At 53.6% G+C, this 10,929-nt stretch overlaps 1 protein-coding gene across 1 annotated transcript in view; it reads left to right on the forward strand.

Annotated features, from left to right (window-relative positions):
• The first annotated feature begins 1,227 nt into the window (after positions 1 to 1,227).
• F9 (coagulation factor IX) overlaps positions 1,228 to 10,929 on the forward strand; it is a 10,252-nt gene continuing 550 nt past the window's right edge. The window contains exons 1-7 of the mRNA XM_031058846.1: positions 1,228 to 1,294; positions 2,659 to 2,822; positions 3,150 to 3,174; positions 4,904 to 5,017; positions 6,960 to 7,088; positions 8,586 to 8,848; positions 9,343 to 9,504. Coding sequence (XP_030914706.1) covers positions 1,228 to 1,294; positions 2,659 to 2,822; positions 3,150 to 3,174; positions 4,904 to 5,017; positions 6,960 to 7,088; positions 8,586 to 8,848; positions 9,343 to 9,504 — 924 coding nt within the window. The remainder of the gene's footprint in view (positions 1,295 to 2,658; positions 2,823 to 3,149; positions 3,175 to 4,903; positions 5,018 to 6,959; positions 7,089 to 8,585; positions 8,849 to 9,342; positions 9,505 to 10,929) is intronic.

Here is a 10,929-nt window from a genome sequence, read left to right on the forward strand (position 1 = left end):
TCACCTGGGTGTTATTTTATACACTCTTCTCTGAGAACATTGAACACCAAGTCAGAATAGATCCAGATCTGATCCATGTCACCCACCCAGACAACAAAGCTTTCATCTCCAAAGGGATCACAGTTCTCAGGATTTGTTTGCAAAATAAATAAAAAGAAGCACTTTGCTTTCAAACTAGTGCCCCAGAAGTTGACAGCAATAGTAGTACACAATAGAAATTATTTGTATTAATAGCTGTGCTTATTCTAATGATGTTGGCATTCTCTGTGAAGATTAATTGGCAATAATGTTGCAAAAACTATTGCACGAGAACTATGCAACATAAACCTAAAATAATTTGACGGACCTAAGTTCTAAAGTAAAATATTTACAGTAATGAGATTCTAATTATCTTTTGTTATGGCAGCCATTCTCCCCACTCCTCTTTGCTGATAGGAGATGTATTGTTTCAGCATTTTAGCCCCATTTATTTTCTCACATTTGCATTTCCACATGCACAGAGAATGAGAGGCGATCATTACCTTCTTCACTTTGCATTCAATTTACATCAACAGCACATTACCTCATCCTAACTCATTTATCAAGCACAGAAATTTGATAACAAAAGCTACTGTCAGTGATGAATAAAGATCGTTTCAAATGGAGCAAGAAGAAACAAGATGAATTATAGGTTTCAGGACTTTTTGTTTGCTCAAGAACAGGAAGATAAAGGATTTTTTTCCACCTAGACAAGCGGGATCTCACGAGGCTGCAACTCATATTCAGCATCTCCTCTTCACCTGTTGGGTGTGTGATGCCCACAGAGGCAACCCCAAATCCATGAGCCATAAATGTCTGCGCTCTGTGCCTCACAAAGGAATGTTCCTCATTTTCTGGACTAAGTGAACAGAGTTTATGGGTCATAAGCTCGAGGAGAAGCTCTCCCAAACACCCAGGGGCTGCTGTGGCCACAGAGCCGTGAGTGGTGCTGCAGCCTGGAGAGAGCAGCACGTCCAGAGGGCACAGCCCTGTTCCTGCCCCTGTCCCAGCCAGGCTGTGAGCCCCCCGTGCCAGGAGCACAGCCTGCCCTGGGGTGGCAGAGCAGAGCTGCCTGTGCTGGGCACGGGGACATGTGGCCACCTTAACCCCAGGGCTGCCCAGAGCAGTAAATCAACAACTCCTGCCCTTTGAACCGTTGACCGAGCTCAGCCCTGCTCGCGCTGTCAGCGAGCCTGGCCAGGGGAGAAGATGGCAAAGGGCCCCCTCACGCTCTCCTTATGTCTGCTGGGAGCTTGGCTGGCTGCTGGAAACACAGGTGAGTGCATCTCAAAGAGAGCAACCCCTTCACCTTTGGGCACAGGTGTCACAGACACGGGCTAGGGACAGTTTGTCACTTGCGGTGTGACAGCTCGGGCACTGCTGGGGAGAGCAGCTCAGAGGCACTGCTGCCTTGCTCTGCTCCTCTCCAGAGCTCTGCTCTTTGCTGGGGGAATGAAATAATGGCTTCTGTGCTGATTTTATACGGCATGTGTCACAGGGATTAATTTTCAGAATGGATTCTTCCTTAGGTTTTTGCATCTTTAAGCTTTCAGAGCTCCATTCAGCCATTTTCAAAGGCACACACAGAAGGGGAGAAAGGGAGAGCGCTGCTGGGGGAGTGACAGTCACAGCTCTTTGTGTGCCATCACTTTGTCCTGGAGAGCAAACAAGTGCTCACATCCATAAAACACTCATTGCATTTGCCACTGCCAGGGTTGTTTAAAGGCAAGCCCAGTGTGGCTTTAACAAAGGCTGTGGGATGCAGCCAGAGCTGGGGACAGGAGAGAGCAGCTGATGGATGTGGGCAATCACACACAGTAATGCAGAATGCTGATTTATCTGCAGCAGCAACACTTCCAGCAGAGGCTGCTTCACATCCAGTGTGAGCTCTGTTTCCTGCAAGGCTGCCCTTTCTTCTTTCATTAAACATAGCTGGAAACAGGTTAAAAAAAGGCTCTTTCCGAAATGTTTGCTCAGCAGTAAAAAGTGAGCAGAACCTCATCTTTTTGCCACCACTCACCAGGTGAATCCCCTATAAAATACAGCACAGGTGTGCCCTGCCAGCACCTGCCTGGAGACCTGTGTCCCTGTCTCAGGTGGTGGTTCAGAAGCTGGTAGATGGTGTGGGGGTGCATTCTCAGGGTGAGGGTGGTTCCCAGCCCCCAGGGTACCCATGGGCAGGGATGAGGAGGAGGGAGAGGAGGAAATGGCCCCTTGCTCCCAAGGGCCAGAGCTCTGCAGGGGCAAATGGCCAGCACAGCCTCACAGGCACACAGGGCAGGACAGTCTCTGTGGTCAAACAAGACCTCACCAAGCAGCAGCACAAAAAGCCCATTATTTTCCCCTCTCAAACAGCTTATTCCAGTCTGTGCATCTGTAATGGGGGACTCTCACACCAGCTGCTTTAGGGTATTTCAAGCATCAAACTTCAGCCCTCCCAATCACCCTCTTTCCATCAGCCATTTCTATTGACTATTTTGACATTTGGCTCTGCAGATTTGATCCTTTGGACCAGAGGGGCTGAGGTGGGGCAATAAAGAAATCTCAGTCCGCAGTGGCAGTGCTGGGCTGTCTCTGGCACGGGCAATGGGGGATGCACATGTGGAAAGGGAGGACCCAGCCCTGCCCTGTCCGTTGCAGTGTTCCTGGGCAGCAGAGAGGCCAGCTCGGTGCTGCAGAGGCAGCGCAGAGCCAACTCCAACCGGCTGGAGGAGGTGATCCCTGGCAACCTGGAGAGGGAGTGCATCGAGGAGAAGTGCAGCTATGAGGAGGCCCGGGAGGTGTTTGAGAATGAAGAGAAAACGGTGAGTGCCATGATGCTCTAACCCAACTCTAACCCCAACCCTGACCTTGTTCCCTCCAGCTGGGGCACAGGGGCAGGAGGAGGGAACAGCCAGGAGAAAACCTGCAGGGCCAAGGGCAGCCTCTGGCATGGCAGGTTCTCACCTGTGCTCCGTCACTTGGGCTGGGGAGCTGCTTGAAAGGCTTCATCAGTCACCACTGGGATCTGGAGGTGGTGGTTTCCCTGCGAGTCTTTCCCTTGAGCTTTGGAGCCATCCAGGTACTGCTTCAGTCACACAACACCCAGAAATCGGAAAACAAAGGAAACTTTTTCTTTTTTCCCTTTGCAGATGCAGTTTTGGCAAACATACGTTGGTAAGAGCTGCTTTCTTCATGTTCTAATGCTTAATATTCCTGTCTCAGTGCATAAAGACCTGATGTGTCTGTAACAAATGTATTCCAGCATCCTGGAGCTGTAAGGGCAGAGCCATCAGAGCCCTGCACTCCAAATCCTGCAGTGCCCAGCCTGGGTCTGTCCCATTGGTACAGAAATGGCAATGAAAAAAAAAAACCAAAAGATATCTTAGCATTTTATTTGTTCAAGCAGGGTTTTTCTGAACAAATTTGAAAAACCTCACTGAACAAGACCAGTTGAGGCAGAGTGCTGGATCTCATTGAGCCCAGGTCATGCTCTGGGCTCCAGTTTCAGCTGTGCCACAGAGTAAAATACCACAGCAATAATTAACACCCCTTCAGCAAACAGCAAATGCTCTGTTCTCCAGCAGAGATCTCCAGATAAAGCACAGCCCTGTGCAGGCACAGCGTGAATCCCTAGAAATGCCATATTAAAGTGGAGACTCAACATGATCATAGCAAACAGCTGTTTGCAATTCACACCCTTACTTCACTGCTTTCTCTCCACATCCACTTCTTCCTTTTCAGCCTCCATCCCCAACGACTCCTTGGTCCCTCAACAAAAATATTTCAATGCCCACTACACCATCTGAAACTAATTTTGAGGACATTTCAATAAATGAACTGTTTGGTAGATTGGCAGAGTGCCCAGAACATCTCACTAAAAAGCCTTAAATAATTCAGATTACTCAGTCCAGACTATAAAATAAAAACATTACATTTGCATTGTAGGACTGTCCTCTGAAAAAACAACTGATGAAACTCAGCACTGCATTTGTTTCCCTGCCACTGTAACAAATTGGCTTATCAAAAATAAGGAATGCCATCAATTCCTCTGTCATCTGGGGTGCCTGCTTTGCTGTTGAGCGTGCAGCTCTCAGGAGCTCAGCCCTGCACAGCCCCCAGCCCCAGCTGCAATCCTCACCCTGCCTCAGAGCTCCCAGAGGACTCAGACAAGCCCAAAGTATTTTGTTCCTGTTTGCATTTTGCATTCCAGCCCTTTCCTGAAAGCCCCATGGGCTCACACACTATCCTGCCCCTTCTCAGGGCACAAACCCAGCTCAGCCCTGCCCTTTCTCCATGCCTTGGCACAAACACTTCAAAGGGCACCCCCCATGGTTTAACATCCCTGATTTGCTTCTCCAAGCTGTACATCCCCAACTTTGCAATAGGAGTGTTTTCATTAAAGCCGCAGGTTCTCAGCTGGAGCTGTGAAAATAGAAGCCCTGCCACAGGGGGAGAAATCTAGAGCAGGTAATAGTGCAGGACTGAGAAAGGAAGAGCAACAGGGAGGTTCTCAATCCTGACACCAGACAGGTCTCCACACCCCCATGGACAGGCCCAAACTTTCACAGAACAGCCTGAGTGTTCAAACAACCAGAGTAGGATACTCTGAGCACTCCTGAAGGAGCAGACCTCCTCCACTTGTCTAGTTTGGCCAAGCCACGAGGTCCTGCTGGGATGCTGCAGGAGGGTGACTGCAGAGGGGTTCTCTGAGCCGGGCAGGGTGACCCACAGGGGACAGGGGACACAGCTCCGGGGCACAGAGCCCTGCTGTGCTCCCCCCTGCTGCTGCACTCAGCTGCCAGGCCCTGGCTGTTCCCAGCGCAGGGAGGAGCTGTGCTGGCCCTGGCAGGGCTGTGGTGGGTGTTAGCCCTGTGTTTGCTGACTCTGCTGTGCTCTCTCCAAGATGGGGATCAGTGCAAACCCAACCCGTGCAAAAACGGAGCCATTTGCAAGGACCAGATCAACTCCTACGTGTGCTGGTGCCCAGCTGGCTATGAAGGCAAGAACTGTGAGATAGGTACGTGTGGGGCTGCTCTGCTGGAACCCCTGGGATCAGCAGGGTCACCCTCTGGGGCTGGCTGACACCCACCCTGCTGTGCTGGGAGGCAGGGAGGTGTGAATGCAGCCTGCTGGCCCTGGGATGGCAGGGGGACAGCCTGGGGACGTGCCTGGGGATGGCAGGGGCTGGGCATGGCAGGGGGACATGCCTGGGGACAGCAGGGGCTGTCTCTGGTCCTGCCCAGCCCCCCTCTGCTGGGCACCTGCTCTTAGGCAGGGCTCAGTGGAGACTCAGGCTCAAGGTCTCCTGTCCAGCTGTGGCTGCCAGGGCAAATGTTGACACAGAGCCCTTCCTTTGTGTCCCAGAAGCACAAACCTGCCTGGGACTGCTCAGTCAGCGACAGCCTGCTCACCTGCTGAGAGCAGAGTTCCCCACAGACCCCATGGAACCCCCACTCTCCCACTCCCCTTCCTCGTGCCAGGCTGAGCAGCAGGTGCTGGGCAGAGCAGGACTATCCTGACTTCCCCTCAATGGCACTCTGCTTAATTCATAATTACAATTACCAGCAGCAACCTTGATTCTGGAGGCAAATAAAAGGCAAATATTTTCCTGATGGGTTGAGGAGTTTATGAAAACCAAACAGCTGATAATTTAAGCAAGAGGGATATTCAGCTCTTATAGTATAATCAGGGGCTGTACAGCTCACATAATGTGCTAGACTCACTGCACTAATAAAAGATTCTCTTTCTAGTTGTATTTCTGCTCTGGCAAGAGAGGAGTGTACGTTAAAAAGAGCATTTCAAAGTTGCATCAAATTTAAACAGTCTCATTGCAGATTTCTTGGGGAAGTGAGGAGCGAAAATAGAGCTGGAAGTGAGGCGTGAAGAAGAGCTCTGTAAAAATAGTAAATGATGGCATTAAAATGGCTACAGGAAGGGAGGTGTCCTTGAGGAAGTAGGAGTGGAGTTAATCTGCTGTGAAGTTATTTGAAAACTCCCTGGGAATTGCAAGGGCCTCTGCAGGTTTGTGGTTCCCCAGCTCCAAGGTGCTGCTGCCAGAGGAGTGAGGCTGGGCTGGGTGCAGGGGATGGAAACCTGGCTCTGCCTCGGGCTGGGGCTGTTCCATCACCCATCCACCCATCCTGCTGGAAGGGCTCCTCCAGGCCGGGCTGGGGCAGGGTTTGCTCCAGTCTATGCAGGCTGTTCCAGTCTATACAGGGTTTGCTCCAGTCTATGCAGGCTGCTCCAGTCTATACAGGGTTTGCTCCAGTCTATGCAGGCTGCTCCAGTCTATACAGGCTGTTCCAGTCTATACAGGGTTTGCTCCAGTCTATGCAGGCTGCTCCAGTCTATACAGGGTGTTCCAGTCTATGCAGGCTGTTGGGTTTGTGCCAGTCTATGCAGGCTGCTCCAGTCTATACGGTTTGCTCCAGTCTATGCAGGCTGTTCCAGTCTATACAGGGTTTGCTCCAGTCTATGCAGGCTGCTCCAGTCTATACAGGGTTTGCTCCAGTCTATGCAGGCTGTTCCAGTCTATACAGGGTTTGCTCCAGTCTATACAGGCTGTTCCAGTCTATACAGGGTGTTCTCCCCCACTGCCAAAAGCACAAGAGTGGGGAAATCACGTGGCTTGTCACCAAATATTTGCAGGAGTCCTGTAGGGTCAGGTGCCGGATTTCAGCCAGCACACAGCTGTTGGAGGCTGTGCCAGGGCTCTGGGGGGCTCCGTGAGCTCCTCAACCTGCCCACTGCCCTGCCCTGGGAGCACGGATGGGACTGCCCTGGGACTGTGAGCAGGGATGGGACTGCCCTGCCTCCCCAGCCCCCTGCAAACCACCATCTGCTTTCCACAGTCTAGGGCAGCCACGGGGGTTACTGAGCCCAAACCCCCCAGTCTCAACAGATCTCTGACCAGCTGGGTTTCAAAAGAGCTCTCACAGTTTCATTTTCATTTCTTTCAGACTTCACCTGTGCTATTAAAAATGGAGGCTGCAAGCACTTCTGCAGTCATCAGCCCCCACAGAAGGTTGTGTGCTCCTGTGCCCCTGGCTACAAACTGCATGAAGATGGAAAGTCCTGTGAACCTACAGGTGAGCTTTGAAACGGTTTTTAAGAGATTTGGGTTCAAGTTTTCAAGGCCTTGTCCTGGATTTGGTGCAGTGCTTGAGGCTGCAACTTCACAAAGGGCTAAAGAATAGCTGGTTCTCCTTGTGCTCCCCAGCTCTACCCTGCCCCTAGACCATTACAATACCTATAAACACACTGACACGTGCAGCCCCAACCCACCACAGCACAGCAAATTAACTGGGCATGAGCATCCCAGAAGCACATCTGGAGAGAAGAGATTGAGCAGATAAATATTTTGCCACCTGAAGTCAGTTTACCATTTGATGCTATGACATTTCCAACAGCTGGCTGCAGCAGGTTTGCACACCCAAGCTGACATGCAGGTACCTGCAGCAGGTGCACACCCAAGCTGACGTGCAGGTACCTGCACAGGGCAGCTCTGTCAGTTGCCCCAGGGAGCACTGACCTCCTGAAAGGGCTGGCAGCCAGCAATCAGTCTGGGAAGGATCCTGGGCTGGGAATCCTGTGAACAGAGGATCTCATCCTGTGTTGCCCAACATGCTGTATCACTTTCACTGGATCAGAAAGGTTTACAGTTAGCAAGAAGATTGTCTTTCAGGTTGGGTGATTGTCCTTCCTGCAAAAGCTTTGTTTTGTTGGCTCTGAAACCTTCATTTCATAGGCTGAGCCTGCAGGTACCACTTTCCATCACTCAACACTTGAGTCCTGTCCCTAAAGTGAGCTGTTTAAAAATAAAGGATGAAGTCTCAGTAGGCCACACTCACATCTGATTTTACACTAATGTTTGTTTGCTCAGTGCTTCTGAGAGCTTTTCAGATGAAAGACAATGCCTGGTGCTATTTACTATTTTGACTGCCACCACCAGCAGGAACTCAGCACATGCTGCGTGGGAGAGCAATGGCAAGAGCTCGTCTGAAACGAGCCTGCCAATGAGTTCTTCACTAACAGAGGAAATACACAACTCTAGGAAGAGTTTATTAATGTTTTCCTCACCTTGGTGCCAAGCAGGATTATCTGTACAATTGGCAGCTGTTATTTCCTGCCCTGCCCCAGCTGGCTGTTCATTGCTCTGGGGTCACTGCTCTGGAAGTGCCCAGCACAGGATTCCCACGTATGCAGCACACATCCTGGCAAGAGCAGGCACAGCTGCCCCAGCCCATCAGGCACAGATGCTCCACACAAGCTTTTTTCACTTTTAAAGCTGCTCAGATGTCATTTTCAAAGCCCATAAACAATCAATGCTTTTGCTATGTTTCCATATCACTCACACTGGGGCTCCAGTGCACAGGTACAGGGTGCCCATGCTCAGCCCAGAGCCCTGAGCTGGTCCCCAGCTGTGCTGAGGAGAGGATTTCCCTGCTCCCTCCCCTCTGGTGGCGGTAGGGTGTGACACAGCCGGCCCCGGTGTGGGCCCCGGTGTGGGCCCCGGTGTGGGCCCCGGTGTGACCGTTCTCTCCCAGTGTGACACAGCCGGCCCCGGTGTGACCGTTCTCTCCCAGTGCCGTTTCCCTGCGGGAGGATCACGGCTCCCGAGGCCAAGAGGAAGCTGACCCGCTCCATGAACACCTTTGAGCACTGGAACAGCACGGGCGAGGAGCCCGAGGAGGGCCCCGAGGAGGGCCCCGAGGAGGGCCCCGAGGAGGGCCAGGACAACGCCACGGAGAGCAGCACCGCAGCCCCCTCGAGGATCACCCCCGTGCTCAGGACGGGCACGCGCGTCGTCGGCGGCTCGGACAGCATGAAGGGAGAGGTGCCCTGGCAGGTACCAACCTTTGCAAACCTTCTGGACCCCAGCACAGAGCATCCTGCCTCTACACACCCAGAGCCTGTCTCTCAGCTTAGCCTGGCAATAGCCTCAGGCCCAACAGGAGCGCAGCTTCTTTTCACACACACTTCTATGCCAGAGCAGCAAAACTTGCCTGCATGGGGCTCTCCTCTGGCAAAGAAAGCCACAAGTCAGAGTCACAGCAGCTTTACCCAGTGGGGCAAAAAGGGTCGAGCTACACCGACAGATTGCCCAGTAGTCCACGAATGTGCCAAAAGCTAGCGGAAGGCTGAGGGAAGGGAGTTTTGCAAGGGGCAATGCAATTCATTTTTTGGCTCCATCAGTTGCAGCAGATCATAGAATCACCCAACAGTTTGGGTTGGAAGGAACCTTAAAGATCAGCCAGTTCCAACCCCTGCTGTGACCAGGGCCACCTTCCACTGGTCCAGGCTCACACAAACCCCAGAGTGTGATTTGCCCTGCTCCCACAGGTTCTGCTGGTGAACAGCCAAGGCGTGGGCTTCTGCGGCGCCACCATCATCAACGAGAAGTGGCTGGTGACAGCAGCACACTGCCTGAAGCCAGGCTACACCCACAACCTCACTGCTGTGGCAGGTGAGCACCTGGGCACGAGGGGAGGAACAGGGCACAAGGCACAGCACAGGGCACTGACCACAGCGAGGGGCAGCAGCAGGACATGAGCTGCTCTGGAGTCTGACTCGAGCTGCTGGGGGCACAGAGGCCCCAGCTGAACCTACGACACTTCACCAGCCTGGTCCTGCAGGTGCCACCACCTCTGGCAGGAGCAGTGAGCTGGGTCTGCCTTGGTCCCAGCCACAGTGTGAGCACAGATCAGCCTGGCCATGGGCGAGCTCACCTGAGCCAGAGGCTCATCCAGCCAGCTTTAAAGCCCGCTGGAAGAAGCCTTCCCCTCCCCTATATTTCTTAGCTTCAACACTTTCATCCCTGAATAACATTTTCAGGTTCCCAGCAATAGCAAGCGTCTCTAACGTAAGAAAAGCCAGCCAAAAGTCTCCCCCACGTCTGGGCTGTACAAACAGCCTGGGAGGGAGGGAGCTGCCATTCCCACTGTGCCCACAAAGCCCTCGCCGAGCCCGCAGCACCCGCTCACCTCAGGCTGGCTCCGAAGCTGCTGCTCAGCGCCGCCGGTTCTGGAGAGCCCGGCGGGGCCAGGGGAGAGCCCGGCAGGGCCAGGGAGAGCCCGGCCGGGCCGGGGAGAGCCCGCAGCACGGCCCGAACGCCCCGGGGCTGCGGGACGGCGCCCGGCAAACGCCACGCTTAATGCTGCTCATCCTGCCGGGGATGCGGCCCCAGGTGCTGCCCCTTCACCCACCCGAGCGCCGCCCTGCCTCTGCCCACCTGTTACACAAGGCGGGGTAACAGGCTGCCCGCACCGCGATCAGAGCATCCCGCCGCTGCCGATACCGCGATCGCAGCATCCCGCACTGTGATCGCAGCATCCCGCGGCTGCTGGCACTGCCATCAGAGCATCCCGCATCACGGCAGCGGCCGTGAGCAGCTGAGCCTCGGGCTGGCTCAGGGGCACCTGTGAGCATCAGCGGTGGCACCGCTGCCCTCCCGCGCCCCATCCTGCCCCGTGGCTCTGGGGGTTTAGAAAGGGGAGGTTAAGGTTTCTTTTCACTAATACATTATTTATTTTAGACTAGTATTTTTCATCAGCAAGTTTTGCTCCCCTTGCTGCACAGGTGACATCCCCTTACCTCTCTCTGAGGGTGCTAAATCCCCAGAACAGCCACTTTGCTGGTAACTCTGGCAAAAGCATCTGCATCTTTGGTGCCTGGCTGGATGATGTGTGCCCGGTGTCACAGCTGGGTAGTGCTGGGGGCTGAGATGGGAGGGAACCTGCAGGTGCCTCTGAGGAGGAGCCAGCAGCCTGGCCAGAACAGCCTCAGAGGCACCTGAGGGCTCAGCCCTCTGCAGCTGGGCTGGAGTGGCACGGGGCTGGCTCCAGCAGGGCACGGTCCCTGGTGCTGCCACAGCCCTCTGCAGCCTCCAGGCTGGGCTGGAGTGGCACTGGGACTGGTTGGCCCCGGCAC

The sequence above is a fragment of the Geospiza fortis genome, unplaced genomic scaffold, assembly GCF_000277835.1.
Source record: "Geospiza fortis unplaced genomic scaffold, GeoFor_1.0 scaffold29, whole genome shotgun sequence".
Classification (NCBI taxonomy): domain Eukaryota; kingdom Metazoa; phylum Chordata; class Aves; order Passeriformes; family Thraupidae; genus Geospiza; species Geospiza fortis.